Below are 17,191 nucleotides of genomic sequence, written 5' to 3' on the forward strand. Positions count from 1 at the left end.
TCAAAGCAAAAGGTGGCTTCTTTGAAGAACCTAGAATATAAGACATATTTTTTGTTGTTTCACACTTTTTTGTTCAGTATATAATTCCACATGTGTTAATTCATAGTTGTGATGCCTTCAGTGTGAAGCTACAATATTCATAGTCATGAAAATAAAGAAAACTCTTTGAATGAGAAGGTGTGTCCAAACCTTTGGTCTGTACTGTATATATATACAAACTCTTGTTAACAGTACAATAATCTAAGCTCTACACTACTAGTCAAAAGTTTTCATTACCCTTCTTCACTTAATGGGTCTCTTTATTTTCATGACTATCTACATTGTAGATTCTCACCAACTCTAAAGATTTTTATATTTTAGATTCTTCCAAACAGCCAGCCTTTGCTTTGATGACTGTTTTGCTCTCTTGGTATTCTCTCCATGATCTTCATGAGTTGGTCACCTGAAATGGTTTTCCAAAGAGTCTTGAAAGACCTAGAGGTTCACTGAGAAACGGCCAGAAGTTAATATTTCACTCATCACAGCAAAGGGCGGCTACTTTTAGCAATCTGAAATATTAAATTTATTTAAAGTTCTTTTACAATTTTCTTTGCTACATAATACGATAAGTGTTCATTCACAGTTTTGATGCCTTCAGTGAAAATCTACGTATAACGTGAATAGTCATGAAAATAAAAAAACAGTAAAGGAGAAACTTTTGACCCGCAGTGTATATAGATAGAAGGAAGATGTAAATGAGGTGCTGTATTAGACATGATGATGTCAGCAGCCTAAGCCTAAATGGTCGTCTACAACGCTCCCCGTCTCTGGTTTGCTGCTATCTCCTCTCCAGCTTCTGAATGAAGCAGGTACCAGCAGGTACCAGAGCTGCTCACGGTCCAGGCTGGTGCTGAAAGCAGAGGGTACGTTGTATTGATCTGCCCAGAAATGCCTTTTTGGTTTCACCATGATCCCAGGACCAAATCACTCCTCTCTTCTAGAGGTTCTGCTCCACCTTTTTTTCTCTGCTTTGTTTTGGTCATTTTACCAAACTCAGCCTCATCATACATTATAGGCGACTGTGGCTCAGTAGGAAGAGTAGTCGTCTTGCAATCAGAAGGTTGTGGGTTTGATTCCAGCTTCCTCCTGCCATAGGTTGATGTGCCCCTGGGCAAGGCACTTAACCTCAAGTTGCCTACTGATCTGTGTATCAATGTGTGAGTGTTAGTGAGTGCAATTGGGTGAATGTGGCTCTAGTGTAAAGTGCTTTGAGTGGTCTGTATGACTGGAAAAGTGCTATACAAGTTCAGTCCATTTACCATTATACAAGAAGGAGATCACAGTAAAAGGCTGCATTTTAATATTAATATTAAATTAATTAATATAAAATTGATACAGCGTAGCGAGTAAACATAACAATAAGCAAATCAAAATAATAATGAGCATGTAAAAAAGCTACATTCAAACATGTTGATGCTGTGTAACAATTCATTTAATTTTTCTAAGTCATCATCATGATTTACACATTTCTGAATCCACTCTAAATTCCATCTTTGGTTAATTTTTCTCCATTAATTACCAGGGGGCAATTAATTTGGTTCTTTTAACAACCAATCACAGGTCTTAGAAGACAGCATCACACCTTGCAACAGGTTCAACCACACCTCCTAACTAAGTTCTCACCAGAAATGTTTGGGGTAAGATAGGAGCTCTCTGAGAGGACTCTGAGAATCTTTGTGAACCCGAGTTCAGGGCCCGCATTTTATCATCTCAAGCCAGTCTACCCATTCTCCTCTGACGACTGGCATCAACAGCTGCCTCTCACTGGATATTTTCTCTTTTCTGTTCCATTTTCTGTGAGATGGTTGTGCATGAGAATCCCAGTAGATCAGCAGTTTCTGAAACTCTCTGACCAGCCCATCTGACACCAACCACTGCACCACATTTAAAGTCACTTACAGTAAATCCCATTTCTCCCCCATTGTGAGGCTCAGCTTGGCCTTTGCCACTTCTAGATGTGGATCTAAATGCACCGAATTGCTGTCATGTGATTAACTGGTTTAATATTTGTGTTTAACATGCAGTTAAACCTAAGAAAGTGGCCATTGAGTGTAAAATGGGTTTGCATTGAAATCCCATCTGACCAAATTACATTAGACAGAATAAGATTTGTTAGACCTATTTTTGGGTTGATATTAGTTTCTTTGTTGTTTTTTAATTACTATACAAAGAACAAAAATAGAAAAAAGTAACAGTATATTTTCTATGCATCTCAGCCATTTCCTATTAGTTCTGTGTGCAATAGTTTTGGACTTTGAAAGAATATTTGTGGAGAGGAGATATTTGTGCACAAGGTGTGCACAAGGTGTGCACAAATATTTGTCTAGGTGACTCTGGCTAAGTAGGAAGATTAGTTGTCTTGCAATCAGAAGGTTGTGGGTTCAATTCCAGCTTCCTCCTGCCATATGTCAACTTAACCTCAAGTTGCCTACTGATCTGTGTATTGGTGTGTTAGTGGGTGAATGTGGCTCTAGTGTAAAGCGCTTTGAGCAGTCTGTATGACTGGAAAAGTGCTATATAAGTTCAGTCCATTTACCTCCTACTTTGAGGGTGTCTGCAGTATCACTCTGAGAATAAAATGACCAATAGGTTGTGAGGAGCTGACACCCAGTGGCTGATCAACAAGTTGAAATTTGATTTCATTCAGAAATTGAAAACCCATTATTATTACTATTCAACCAATATTCTATAGGTGGAGTCGTAGCAAACAAACAAATTATGAGTGACAAGCCTTACACAAAAAACATTTTAATACTTTAAGGTTTTTTTTCACCATCGTCATCATTCAGAGTTCTTCAGCGGTCCAAGTAGAGCAGAGAAGGAGCCGAATGTCTGAAGAGTCCTTTGGCTGCAGCTCCCCTCTCACACAGCTGTGACAGTTAACAGTGTACTAGAAATGCTTGCAGAAGTCCTGTATATGTCTTTGTATATGTGTATGTGTATGTATGTGTGTGTGTCTTAGAATGGCTTTCTGTGTTGCGTCTGTTGCTTCATCTATCAGTGAGTTTGGGTGCTTGGAGGGAAGCTTCTAAGGTAACGGACGGCTGCTGGCGCCTTAAGGAGGTCAGTGGTGCGAGAGCGAGGCAGACTGGAAGTCATTCAGAATGTTTAGCTTCATGCTGAGGAAGAGCACTAACATTTCAACAAGCTCACGTGAAGCTGTATCTGCCTGGAGTGGCACACATAAATATAAAAATATAAAAAAAAACAAAAAAAAAGCTTTAAATAAAGTGTGTGTGTGTGTGTGTGTGTGTTTCTGACATCAGTGTGTGCAGGAAGACGGAGAAGCTGTGAGGAAAGTTTGGCTTGCAGGATCGAGTCCCATCCAGTAACATCCTTGGGTTGTGTTTCTGATCTGGTCCTTCTGTGGTTTGTAGGCATGATGGGAAGTGTAGTTTAAAGCATGTGTCTCACCCACAGGACACAGTGGAGACATTGCAAGAGGAGGAAGCACTTCTACTCTGAGAGGTATGGCTTAAACCTGTGGGTCCAGACTCAAGAGTGTGTACGTGAAATGTTTAAGCGCGCGTGAGTGTGTGTGTGTGTGTCTTTGTCAGTTGATCAGCTACATTAAGGTCAGTGTCTCTCAGTGAGGAATGTAAACTTTTGGAGCAGTTTGTCTTTAAATAGAGTACCGTATCAGCCATTACACACCCATACTTTCTCCACACACACATTCATACAGTAATGTTCCCTCCCACTCTTTTACATACACACACGGTCTGCTCCCCCTGATAGCTAGTGTGCGTGTATGTCCAGTCCTTGAGCAATGAGCGGCTCTGCAGGGTGTGCATGCGGTGGTGGGTGGAGCAGCATGGCGGGGTGAGGGTGCGGGCCGGGGTATGAGTGGAGGGACGCTCCCGGATGAGGAGGGTAGCCTGGCTGGGAAAGCAGAGCACCGGGGTAGTCACCCTGGAGAGAAGACATTCCCGGGAGACCTGGTGGAATGGAAAAAAAAACTATTTTACGATTTGCCTCCATTGATTTAAGACCTAGACCTGTTTGCACAGTGTGTGCATCACATATAAAAGTAAGACCTGAAAATCCCAAACTGACCAATTTCAGCATATTTTATGCCCAAAAGTATAAACCACAGTTACCCCCATAAAGCTGGATTTATTTTTATCTTACAGGGATAGTTCAGGATTTTTGAAGCAAGGTTATGTTAAAAAGCTATAAGCAGTTAGTATCTTACTTGCAGTAGATAACTGCAGGTAAGATACTGGTGTCCTTTACTCATGTAGTATGAGTGAAGATCAGTTGGTCCCGAGGCTGAAGCTAAGAGCGACTCCTATTGAGCGAAGACCAATATGCACTTTTTACCATCTTAAAACAACTGTAGTCTTAAAAAACATCACAGTGATTTATGTGAATGCTGTCCTTTGAACCCTTAAACTATTCTCCTGCATTTAGCAGTTGTTTACACAGAAGCTGATAATTATTTTCCCAATAAATGGAGGTATGAAGCAATGTACCACCTATGATCTGACCCCTCCAAAACATTATTCTGTTTTTTTTCCCCAATTAAACTATTTTGAGTCAATAATAATGGTCATATAACTCCAGGATCTAGGGAGCCTTTATTTTATTACAAAGTTTGTATATGGCAACAGAAAAATTGTAATTTTAATTTGTAAAAATAAGCAAATCTTTTCTCAGAGAATCCTTAGTCCCTGCTGTTTCCACCAAACATTAATAAAGGGGGCATCTGTCAGGGACTATTTTCAGCAGCAGATAATCCCACAGTCAGTGCTCTGGTGAATATTTTCAGCAGCAGGATGGTGTCTGAGGAGGGCTGAGTCACATTAAAGTGTCTAAGTTTATGATCATAAAAGGATTTGTCACACATGATACGAATGTGAAGTGTTTGACAGTGGATATTAACACAAGAATATGATCCGCCACTCATATTTATGTGTTAAACTCCCCGTGGATCAAACAAAAAGGATTTTTTTACATCAGAGTGGAAGAACCAGCCTGTTGTACCTGCCGTTCGAAGCCCCAGATGGGCCTGTCCGTCGAGCCCATAGCCTCCCAGAGCTGCTCCCTCTGGACTGTAGGGACCACCCTGGCCTGAAAGACCACACACACACCTTCAGACACAAATACACTCAGATACACATCACATTTATACACAGACTGACTGAACACTGACCTGAGCGGTTTGACTGGTCAATCATCGGCTGAACTATTCTCCTCCGGGCGTTGATGAACCTGCACAGGGCAAGAGACATAAAGACAGGATGTGTTCAGGGAGAGAGACAAGGCCAACCATTAATGGAGAAAAAGGCAGAGCGGGAGACTATTAACCTTTTCCCTTTTACAAGCACTTAACCCTTTCAGAGGGCAGAGTAAATCAACGTTAGGGCAGAGCACGTATTGATCGGCCCTGTGATAATTGATTGATCTGCATTGATTGTGTGCTGCGGCAGAGGAAGACATAAAAAGATGTACGTTACAAAATGAAGAAAATGCTTTGATCAACACAAAGCGCAAAAAGTCATTCTTAAACACAGAAAATGAATCATTGGGAAATGACTTTTTGATACGCTCAACTGCATTTAAGTCTGTGGGCATGAAAAGGAAATTCAGAAGGAGTAAATAATCTGATTATTGGATATTGATCCATAGTTTTCTTTTATGAGCAACAGGATTTTAGTGGACTGCAGAGTGAGGGAAAAAAAATGCTTTGCTGTACAATCTTCTCTCCATCACAAACTATGCTCCAGTGAACTAGATTATAATGCTCTCTGAAAGTCTTGTAAAGCTGTGACCTTTTCTCCATTCGCACTGAATGTGAACAATATAAAACACTTCATATAGGCTATAAAATACAAACAATCGCACCAACATCTCACCGACATGGCAGCAGCCGCTGTTTATTTGATGCAGTTGCCTTGCTAAAGTATTCATACCCCTTGAACTTTTTTACATCAGGTTATTACCACAAACTGGATGGGACTTTTTTGGGATTTTATGTCATAATGCATAATAGTGAAGAGGATGGATAAGGATGCATGGGTTTTACCATGTTTTACAAATAACACTTACGTACCTCTTTTGAGTCAATTCTTTGTAAAACTGTTTCTATGCTGTGACAGCTTCTGACCTTTTGGAGTGCGTCCCTTCCAGGTTTGTACATTCAGAAACTGACAATTTTCCTCATTTTGCTTAGTAAAATAGATGCTATTTTGCATGAAGACCAATACAGTTTGGTTGCAGTCTCTTCTGATAAGGGCGGCTTCTTCAGTGTTTGCTCTCCCCCGCTGTCTTCTTGCAACTGTTAAGGTCAAATTTGTGTGTGCACAACTAATAATAATAATCCATTTAACAGTTACTTCCACCTGAGCTATGGATCTCTACAGTTACTCCAAGATCTGAATAATGCTTTTCTAGCCCGGCCATGTCTTGGTAGGCTTGCAGTTCTTCCAGACTCTTTCTATGTTTAGATGATGGACTCAACATCTCTGGGAGATGGTGAAGGCTTGAGGTATTGAGGTATCACTCCTTTAAACATCTCCACAACTTTCTCCCTGACCTGACTGCTGTGTTCCTTGGTCTTTGTGATGATGCTTGTTCACTAATGCTCGCCAACAAACCTTCACTGAACATCTGGATTCATACTGAGTTATATTATATCCATGTTGATTATAAATATGTTTTCAGTGACTTCTGGGCACAGGATGAGATCGGAGTAACAAAGGGGTTGGGATATAAATCAAAACCACCTGAGATTCTTATTTGTAAAGGATGGAAAACCATGTGTCATTTTCCTTCCACCTCACAGTTATGCAGTACATTTTGTTGACCTATCACATAAAACCCCAATAAAATACGATGACATTTGTGGTTTTATGTGACAACATGTGAAAAAGTTCAATTGTTATGAATACTTTAGCAAGACAATGTAAAGTCATAATTTCCTTTTAAACAAGAGAGTTTAACTGATTATTGATTAGCCACAGGCCTGGGATTAGTGAATTGATCAAGCAGAACACTGACCAGTTGTTGACTTGTAAGATGGTCAGCCCTGTGTCCTGTGACAGCTGCTTCTTCTGCTCCTCCGACGGGTACGGGTGCTGGAAACATACACATAAACACACACACACACACACAGAGAGAGAGTGGACGCGTTAAACAAATCAAAGCCAGACCCTGGGGTGTGTTGCTGGCAGCAGTGAAACGACTGACGGGAGAATCCTCCCAGAGAAACATGAAGGTTCACCTTAAATCCAGACTGAAATAATGTGTGCGAACTCTGTGTGAATTCTGAAGACCCTTCATCTAAATTCCCATCGGCACTCACATTTAAAGCCTCACTAAATCCACTAACTCTGTCTCTTTTTCCACTTCCTCTGTGTACACAGACACATAATGTAATAATTGGAGTGAAGCAACATTTGACCTGCCTCATTTAGTAGCTAATTACTAATCCAACCACCTTACCAACAATTACACACTCCATTTCTATCACTTCTATCACGGGCATATTCACATAATCACTTAATCCCCCAGTTTTTCATTTAATTTAATTGACCTCCATCGTACACTCGCTTCCTTTCTTTGTCTCTCCTCGCACATGACATTTTTTCCCACAGTAAATCCTCAGTCCAGTGATCATTCTCCCACCACTGTACACAGGCTGTCTTTGTTCGCCCATATGTCTGCAGGGGTGGTCTTGATGAATACATTTCACGTGTATGATAAAAAAATTATGATTGAAAAGGGGAAACGGAAAGCTCACCGACAAGTGCTGGAAGAGCCACGCTCTCATGATGTTTGTGGCCACTTTAGGGAAGATGCCTCTCTTCTTGTTGTTCCTCCTGTCCCGGTCGCTCTCGTCCTCCTCCCCTGTGCTGGGTGAGGCCACTCCCCCATCGAGACCGTCTCCTGCAATAGCGACCGTGGGGTCATTGCATGTCAGCAAATGCATGTATCCATACAAGTCTAGCTTATGTTTACAGATTTATTTTATGGCATATGATTTCCTTTCTGCACGGGGGCAGGGCACCCATTGCCATTTAAATGGACATGTATTCAGCAATAGAAACCTATTAATTGGATTGTATGTACCTGACTTTTGTGAAGTGCCTTGAGACGACATGTGTTGTGAATTGGCGCTATATAAATAAACTGAATTGAAATTGAATTGAAAGATAATTCGGGGAGCAACTGACTGAGCAACTTTTTATTTGGACTCCTGATAGTGCCCCCCAGGTTATAGTGCCCGAGGTGGTGAGGCACATCTCACATAGCAAAAACCAGCCCTGATTTTGTGTTACAAAAAACCAAAACATTTAGGGATTACATTAATTGCAGAATTAATCAAATAAAATAACTGTGTTGTCCTATTGAAGGACCTAATGTCTAGAATGCTGTTTTCTACTCTAATGTCCAGACAATGTTTGGAATGATTGGTATAGTGGCAAAATAGCCTTTGTTTAACAGTCAGAAAGTTGTGGGTTTGATTCCAGTACAGAGGCCTGGTATCGAAGTTGCCTAGCAATCAGGACATTTGTGTTTAGATGTATGAGTGCAGATTGGTGAATTTAACTCTTATAAAAAAAGCACAATATAAGTTTCTGTTTTTTATTTAAATAATTACGTACAAAAATATGCCAGATGTGGTTCAGGGGATGTCAGTTTTATGAGTTTTATCCAACAGCAGCTCTGTTGTAAATAATGAATGATTGGTTGAATGAGATCCCATTTATAGCACTTTGTACAACCATAAAGGTTAAAAGGTGCTATATAAATGCAGACTATTAAGCGCTTTACAGGACTTACTGGCTGTGTCAATCTTTTATTGAGCATTTGGCTACACCTTCGTTCACAGCGTTTTTCACTAGAGTGTATGTGTACCAGTGTGGATACCTGCATCACTGCAGTTGTCTCCTGTGGTGTGTAAGGGCAGACCACAGCTGCCTGGTGTTCCTAGAGGCGTGGTGGCACATTCATCTGGCTCACGTAACCATGACGCATTCTGCAGTGAAGAGAGAGGAATGGAGGAAAGAACCGAGGCAAAAAAGGCCACAAGGGACCAATAAAGGCAATGGTTGGTCTCACCTGCTCTGACAGACTGGTGCAGGACCCGCCAAAGTCCTCCATGTCCGACTTGGAGCCCCCCTCCCGTTCATCCAGGACGAGGTCAGTGGGCATCTTTCCCTTCAGGCAGGTGATGTAGCGATGGCAGAAGTTATCGCACAGGTCGTGTACCTTCAGGAACAAATTACTTCTTATCATGGTTGGCATCAGTTTGAAATGATATACAGAAACTTTTACCAAAAGAATTTTATTATAATGTTCTTGTTGCACAGTTTTGAAACATTAATATTTTTGGATGCATGTGTAGCTTTATTCTTAGCTTAATTTGTTATCTTTGATGACTAAATACTCAGTGATCAAGCTTTTACCAGCCAAATACCTATGTTTGGTTTTCTTGGAAGTCCAGCAAATTCTGATTTTGTTTCTAAGATGCTGATTTCTAGCTAAACTGGCACTGAACTCAGAAATGTCATATTTTTTATTAGGGGAACATAAAATACGTAAGCACTACCAGGTTGTGCTAACACTCAGCATAAACGCAGCTAACGAGTGGGGTGGACTCAAAATGATCTATTTTCAGTATCAAAGAGGAGTTTAGAATGAAATGAAAGGGACCAACAAAGGTGTTGGCAAAGCATTTAAAAGGAAGTTACATATTTTCTAAAGAGGCACGTCACCTGTTCATATAGGCTGCCACAACAAATTTTGACTTCAGCAGGTTCTGGTTATTTTGCCCCTTCACCCTTTCATACTTTTTGCAGCGTACACGACCTTTTCCAGTATGTGAAGGAGCAGTCTGCCCAGAGACGCTTTTCCTACCAAACCTAAGTGACCAAGTGACGTTTCCTCTAACTGGCGAAGGAATACATCCACCTACAATCAACTTCTGCAGATGCCAGGAAGGCTGAATATGTTAAAGCAAAGTTGCTCTGTTTGATCATTTTGAGCTTTCAACCTCGGTCTGTTAGGAAATCTGTGGATTTTTGCATTTCAGATCTTTTGATTCTATGGAAAATGCACCAGTAGACTGATGTTTAAAGTTAGTTATATTAACCACACTAAGTGCTAATATTAAATGCTAAAAACAATTAAAAATTGTAATTCTATTATTTCTTTGTCTGGAAGCCCTGTTTTGTAGAAACTCGCAGACATGTTGCCTCGATTCATTGCATAAATAATAAGGCCTCTCATGACAGAAAGGCTACAAAGAAAAATTGTTCAACCCTGTTCAATTTTTAAAGGTGAAATCAGTATTGGCTAAAATTAGTATCAGCAATTCAAAGATTTACAAAAACACAGAGTCAGAAATCTTCCCTAAATATCAGATGGTAATGTTTGTTGATGTGTTCACAGACCAAAAAAATGTGGGAGATTTCCATTTCCATGCAGTTACTAACCAGAACTGAGGAGTCATATAGTTGGATGCGAAATGGAAATTCAAGTCAAAAATGAATATCTTTACACAGCATAAAACTAAAGAGTTATTTAAATTAGCAGATTTTAGAAAGAACGTGTTGGAATCTGACCAACCTTCTCTAGCTCCAGTAAATGAAAGCGAAGAACCTGTATGGCCTGGATCATCTGTTGGAGAGGATTATCATGTTAACATGTCCCACAATCCAGTGAGTGCAAAGAGCATTTTGAATTTTAGCGTGTTCTCAGTTCATGCGTCATACCAAGTTGTCCAGCTCAGGATTGGAGGAACAAATCGGCTTCTCGGAGCGAATCTGCAAAAGGCATTCAGTGTGTCAGCACAAAATCCTACAAAAAACCCAGACAGGGGCTCTGTGTTGTTTCCTGACCGGTGCTCACCCACCTGCTTGGCGAAGGCGGCGATGTCATCGTTAAAGGACTCTGAGGAGCAGACATCACTGTGGTTGGCCATCCCCGGGAGGTGGGAGGTGGCTGAGAGGGAGGAGGAAGAGTCCCGAGGGGAGCAGGTGGCCAGCTCACACTTCTCGAACACTAAGGCCAGCAGTGGAAAGAGTGGGTGACTGCCCACACACACACACACACACACACACACACACACACACACACACACACACATATACATAAACAGTTAACATACTGGACATAAACACAGTAACAGTTGGTATAGAGAACATGATACAGAACATGATACACAAACTTTACACCACAGAATGTATAAAGCAGACAGCTGTAAACACTTCACATGTATTTTCACACTCAGCGCGCATACACTGCATGTCAATGTGCCACCAGTTCACATAAATCCTCCTACCCATAGATCTGGTCCTTGTGGTGTTTGAGGGAGTCAGGGATGGCGGGGCCGTACTGCGGAGGAAGCGCCCTGACTTCCTCCCCGTAACCCCCCACCGGCATGCCCTCCGACCCTGAGTAGTGCACCAGCTCTTCATACTGAAACACAATTAGATAGAGAGACAGAAAGCATGAGATGCACTCGACATCTGCGGCGGTGCAACACGAAATCTCGTTGTGATTTTATTACATGACAGATCCTTTAGGGGGCCTGAGATACACGGCTTACTGGCCTGCTATACAGTTGGTAGACCTGATGCGATTTTATAATTTAGGAGCTTTTGTGTGTGTGTGTGTGTGTGTGTGTGTGTGTGTGTGTGTGTGTGTGTGTGTGTGCCTCTGCAGGGATTCGGTGCTGTGGTTTGATAAAAAATTAACAGTTGTCGTTGTAGTAGTAGCTTACAATGCTGTTGTTCATGTTTTATCCATTTTCTTTGTGCCTTGCAGGCGTATTCATACTCACTGGACTTTTTCACATTTTGGCGCGATGCAGCATCAAACTTCAGTATTTTCAAGGGCTTTTATGTGTTAAACCAAAACAAAATAGCACATAATTGTGAGGTGGAAGGAAAATTACATATGGTTTTATGTTTTTTTACAAATTAAAATCTGAGTCAATACATTGTAGACCCACCTTTTGCTACAATTAGAACTTTCTTTTGAGGCATGTCTTTACCTGCTTTTCACATGTAGAGACAGAAAGTTTTGCTCATTCTTCTTTGCAATGGACCTCAAGTTCAGTCAAACTAGTTGGTTGGTTGGTTGGTTGGTTGGAGAGGATCCATCAACAACAATTTTAATGTCTTAAAGAAATTCGCCTTTGGATTTAAGGTTGGACTTTGACTGGGCCATTCTAACATATGTTTATGCTTTGATGTAAACCATTACATTGTAGTGCTAGTTTTTGGCCTTGCAGTGTGGTATACATGTAGGCCAAGAAGTCCAAATTAGGTCCTCTCTGAAGAAAGGCCTTCCTCCACTACTGTGTTCCCTACATGGCCTATGGCACACCGCAAACTGACTTTTTATGGATTTCCTTCAACAACTGCCTGTGGCAGCAAACGTTGCCTCCTCCTTCCTAAACTCTAAACTACACAGAAGCCGTGCTGAGACATTCCCCTGACCCCGCTGTGAGACACTCACATGGGGCCTGCTCACACACAAGCAAAAATCACCATGACACAATAAATCAGATGCACATATGGTACACTCACAGGCACGTGACATAGACAAATTCATAAGGAAAACACCCGCTCAGCAGCAGTCTGTAAGGGCACACGTTTCATGAATAAACACATCAGTCTAAGTTTGTTATGGAGCTAATCTGAGCCTCTTCACTGCTCCTGCATGTCTGTGCTCAGGTCAGCAGATCTGCTTCTGTTTCTCTTTCTGCTGGATTAAAGGGACACAGGTCACAGTCCCTCGGGACTGCTGGGATCACAGGCACACAGCTCAAACACACACCCATTACTTCTCTGTTGTTGTAACCATGCCATGATGTGCTGAGCCTGGCTTTCTTCTGTAGAATCTACAGGAAGAAGATAGGAGCGATTTATAGCAAAAATATGTGGCTCAAGAAGATAGCTCCTCTACAGCTGTTGTCCTATTTGGGGCATTAAACATTTTAACAAAGCTCAGGACAGGCACATTTTCACCCGAAGTGTCCAATTTCTGATTATTTTATCCCATGTAAAACTGTGCAACCTAAACTACATCTGGTGAGAAAAAAGTAAGGCTAAACATAAAAAGCAATGTTCTTTTTTTTTTTAAACAGAACTAAAATTAATCCCCTTCATATCCATGCACTGTATCTCTGTCTAACCCTCTGCTGAACCCCACTTTTGTCCTAAATGGCTTATCAAATTGTTCAGGGTCCCATATGGTCACAGAAAGCACCTGCTCTGAGGCCCTGTCCCGGGACACCTTCTAGTTTTTATGGCGGCTATTAAAACAATCACCGCTATCAGATTGCGCGTCTCTTTTTACGCACGGACCGGGTCGGGTATCTGTGCGTCAGGAGGATCAAAGCGCGCGAGTTCAGACGCTGAATTCCGCGAATTTATAAAAACAAAAGAGCTAACAAACCTGGTTAATAGACATTTTCATAACTATTTAAAGCTGTGTTGTTTTCAACTGAAGAGTTACTTCAAGCAAATTGGGCTTGATGAGACCGCGCCAGCAGCTGAAACGACATATGGATCAGAGCGACTGCTGGAGAAGAACACAGACATATACGTCTCAGTGCTCTGCCTAATGTCGCGTTTAATGAAAGAGGAGCTGAGCTAATAAACGATAATTCTTAACGGGAAATACTTTAGTAAAATTCTTTCATGTTTAAATGTTATAGGCACTGTAAAAAGGCCGTTATGCGTCATTAGGCGATTTATTGCGTCGTTTTATTTAAAAAAATGGAAAAGAATGAACTGGTTTGAGGTTCATTCTGCATACAGAAAGTGTTAGATTATTTTAAAAGATTTTAACACAAATGGGCAACATATTTGAGAGTAAAAGGTCAAATGTCAATCCTGGTTTCATAAGTTAAAAAAAGACTGGAATAACTTTAAATCAAACACGATAAAGCTTTAGAATAAAAGAAAACCCTTTTTACATCAATATTTTAGAATGATAAATCATTCTGATTATTACATACATTTAAGATTAAAAACATCGTATAAAACAGTTTTAAGAAATTAGGACCTTCGGATTAAACTGTAGAGTATTTGAGATGAAACCTCCACCACAGAACCTGTTGCAGACTGGAGCGCCTCCAACCATGTGGATTTTACGCTGTGCTCCAACCATGGACACAGTGGGTGTAATCCACAGAACATTAAACCACTAAGGCTAGATGCATCTTTTTATTTTTAGAAAAAAATGAAGACTTACATTTGAGAATCGGCTAGCCCTAAAAAAATAAGTCCTTCTAGAGCTCCCATATTATCTATGCAAATAGTATATCTTCTATAAAAAGAATATAAAAAATTTTGATCAGTTTTCAATATTAATCATTGAAATTATTAAAATTCTAAACAAATGTTAGTTTGTAAATGTCATTTCAATAGTGGTTAAATTCTCCCAACATTAATGACAAGTCTTGCATAAAGATTTTAATCAGAATGTAACTGAAGATGTTTCGTCAGTCAGCAGAGAATGGGAATATATTAGCTTAATAAAAGCGAGGAACTGTCAAATAACTTGTAGTTGAGAAAGTTGGAACAGGAACTTAAGTTTGTATCCAGGAGTTTAGCCACAAAGCTGAGGCTAAAGTCAAACATAAAGCAAAGTGAGCTTCTTAACCCTGAGGATGGTTACCAAGGAATGACTCAGCTGTGGTTCAGAGGGAAAATGTTCACACATAACCTTTAGGAATACAGCTGAAAAGGTTACTACTATGAACACGTTGTACCTTTATCACAAACCATTTGCATCTTGGTTTCTTGTTAACATGAATGCCAAAACAGATTTAAAGTAATCTCTTCAAATGTATTTTGTCTGCTTTTTGTCTGCTTTTTCGGTGTATTTGAGTCGATAAATATGTGATATTTCTCCTTAAAAAGTAGTTTTTCAATCGTTTTAGATTCTGTGGGTGTTAATATCTACCTGTTTTCACACAGCTGTGTTTTTCTGTCTGCGTACCCTACATCCCCTAATTACTCTGCTCTCAGGAAGAGCAGCTCAGTCCGCCTGCTGCCCCTTCAGCCTCAGCCTGTTCCTCCTCCTCCTCCACCACCACCTCCACCACCACCGAGGCTCTGAATCAGTGTAGCAAAAAAACTGACCTACATACCGAGCTGAAGAGCTGTATCTCCTCTGCTCTGCCCTACCTCTTAATGACCAACTCTAACCCTTAACTGACTGACATCAAACAGCTCGACAGGGTAGCCTCTTATTGGAAGTTGACACATCCATCATCTCCACTGGATTGAAGTTTATGGATGAAGCTTTTGAGATTCAATCGTCATTTTAAAAGTGCTTGAAAACCACAAATCTTATGTGGGAGATTTGTAATCATGATTCCATGCATAAAGTAATGGTGTTTTCCCCCTAAACATAAGCTCATGCATGCCACTTCCAGCCCACTGGTTTTTTACTGGGCCTTGTGTATTTTTGTGGTAACTGTCCACTGCAAGCCAGCCTCCCAGCCATGTGCTCCTGTTATGATGCTTTTAAACCGACCAGGCTGTGCTTAATCACACATCCTCAGATAAACTAATAAACAAGCCGATCGGACCTACCCTTTTCTCCATGCGACTCGACAGCCAGACCTACACCGGAGAGGATGATGCGCTGCTCGGCTGTGCTCCAGCGATCCTTTCCCCCTCCCTTCCTCTCTGTCTCCGGGCTCCTGGAAATCAGAGTGCATTTGCTTTTATTTAATTTTTTTATTTTTCATAAACCAGTAATTAAGTTGTGAGCACGATCAACACGGAGGCAGAACAGCCCGCAAGGAGTCAACACAAACATTAAGTGAGCAGACAGCCGCTGTGTTTACTCCCAGTCCATCGCGTTTTATGTTACAACATAATGATGGGAGTGGAGGCTTTATATGGGCGGCTGATGACCGTCTGTGTAAGCCTAATGGTTCATAATGCGCTCAAAGGTAATAAAGGCTTTAACTGATTCCCTTAGCCTATTAAATGCTATTGCTTGGCGAGTAGTAAGCCTACAAAGCTCCGATAGATTGCGTGAAATGTCCCACCGAGACGTAAATATCCAGTCCGATTCGGGCCGTGTCCGGTGTGGGATTTCGGGGAGGTGAAAGGGGAGCAGCGGCTTCCTGCAGCGCCTCGCCTCCGCTTGGTGCGCCTCTCGCGCCGGATCGCTGAGGGATGGATGCTCGGTGGTTCTCTTAGCGGCGTCCTCCCCCCTGCGCTCTCCTGCTTTTTGGCTCTCTGCGCTCGCTGTCCGCGCAGCAGCATACGGCGACAAGCTGGAAAATGTCACGGCCCGGGATGAGCGTTGCTGTTTTCAGCCTCAAGAGGAGAGAAAGAGCAGGAGGTGGAGGAGATCCGGAGGAGGAGGAAGAGGAGGAGGAGTGACTCTGGTGGTGGCCAAACGGGTTGCGGGGAGGTTTCTGAGGGTCAAAACGCGACGGGATCTCTTGCCCCCCTACACACTCCACCCATCCTCTCCCTCCCTCTCTCTCTCCCTCTATTCCACCTCCTCACCCTCCCTTCTTCTCATCTCGCACACAGAAAGCCTGTGAAGAATAGCCGCTCACTGTTTTTTACGTACGTCTTTTTACGTCTCTCCTTTGTCCTCCTTTTATATATAAAACACATGCTAACAATAAAGGATATATTGAAATATTACAATAGATAGATAGATAGATAGATAGATAGATAGATAGATAGATAGATAGATAGATAGATAGATAGATAGATAGATAGATAGATAGATAGATAGATAGATAGATAGATAGATAGATAGATAGATAGATAGATAGATAGATAGATAGATAGATAGATAGATAGATAGATAGATAGATAGATAGATAGATAGATAGATAGATATGGACGGACGGACGGACAGATAGATAGTCATAATCATTGGCCATTTTGAATGTCATTTTACTTCTAAGCTTTAACTTCCTGACTGAAGTCATGAGATGTAGCTTCAATATTTCCATATATTGTTCTGTCCTCATGGTGGGATCTACTTTTTTAAGTGGACCAGTCCCTCCTGCAGCACAACACAACATGATGCTGCCATCCTCCTACTTCACAGTTGGGATGTTGTTCTCAGGCTTGCAAGCATCCTTTTATTCTTTCAGATATGATGGTCATTAGGTCATTAGATTCTAACACTTTGGAAGTATGGTCTT

The 17,191-nt window shown here is 41.3% G+C and overlaps 1 protein-coding gene across 1 annotated transcript; it reads right to left on the reverse strand.

Annotated features, from left to right (window-relative positions):
• Positions 1–1,316: 1,316 nt before the first annotated feature.
• meis3 (myeloid ecotropic viral integration site 3) lies at positions 1,317–16,507 on the reverse strand. The gene is made up of 13 exons (XM_047392676.1): positions 16,067–16,507; positions 15,603–15,712; positions 11,330–11,466; positions 10,901–11,078; positions 10,761–10,811; positions 10,615–10,665; positions 9,106–9,255; positions 8,914–9,022; positions 7,784–7,929; positions 7,042–7,118; positions 5,195–5,253; positions 5,026–5,112; positions 1,317–3,977 (listed from the first exon to the last, which is right to left on the reverse strand). The coding sequence occupies exons 2-13, from the start codon at positions 15,612–15,614 to the stop codon at positions 3,778–3,780; spliced, it is 1,257 nt and encodes a 418-aa protein (XP_047248632.1). The 5' UTR covers positions 15,615–15,712; positions 16,067–16,507; the 3' UTR covers positions 1,317–3,777.
• Between the last annotated feature and the right edge of the window lie 684 nt (positions 16,508–17,191).

The sequence above is a fragment of the Girardinichthys multiradiatus genome, chromosome 18 (assembly GCF_021462225.1).
Source record: "Girardinichthys multiradiatus isolate DD_20200921_A chromosome 18, DD_fGirMul_XY1, whole genome shotgun sequence".
NCBI lineage: Eukaryota > Metazoa > Chordata > Actinopteri > Cyprinodontiformes > Goodeidae > Girardinichthys > Girardinichthys multiradiatus.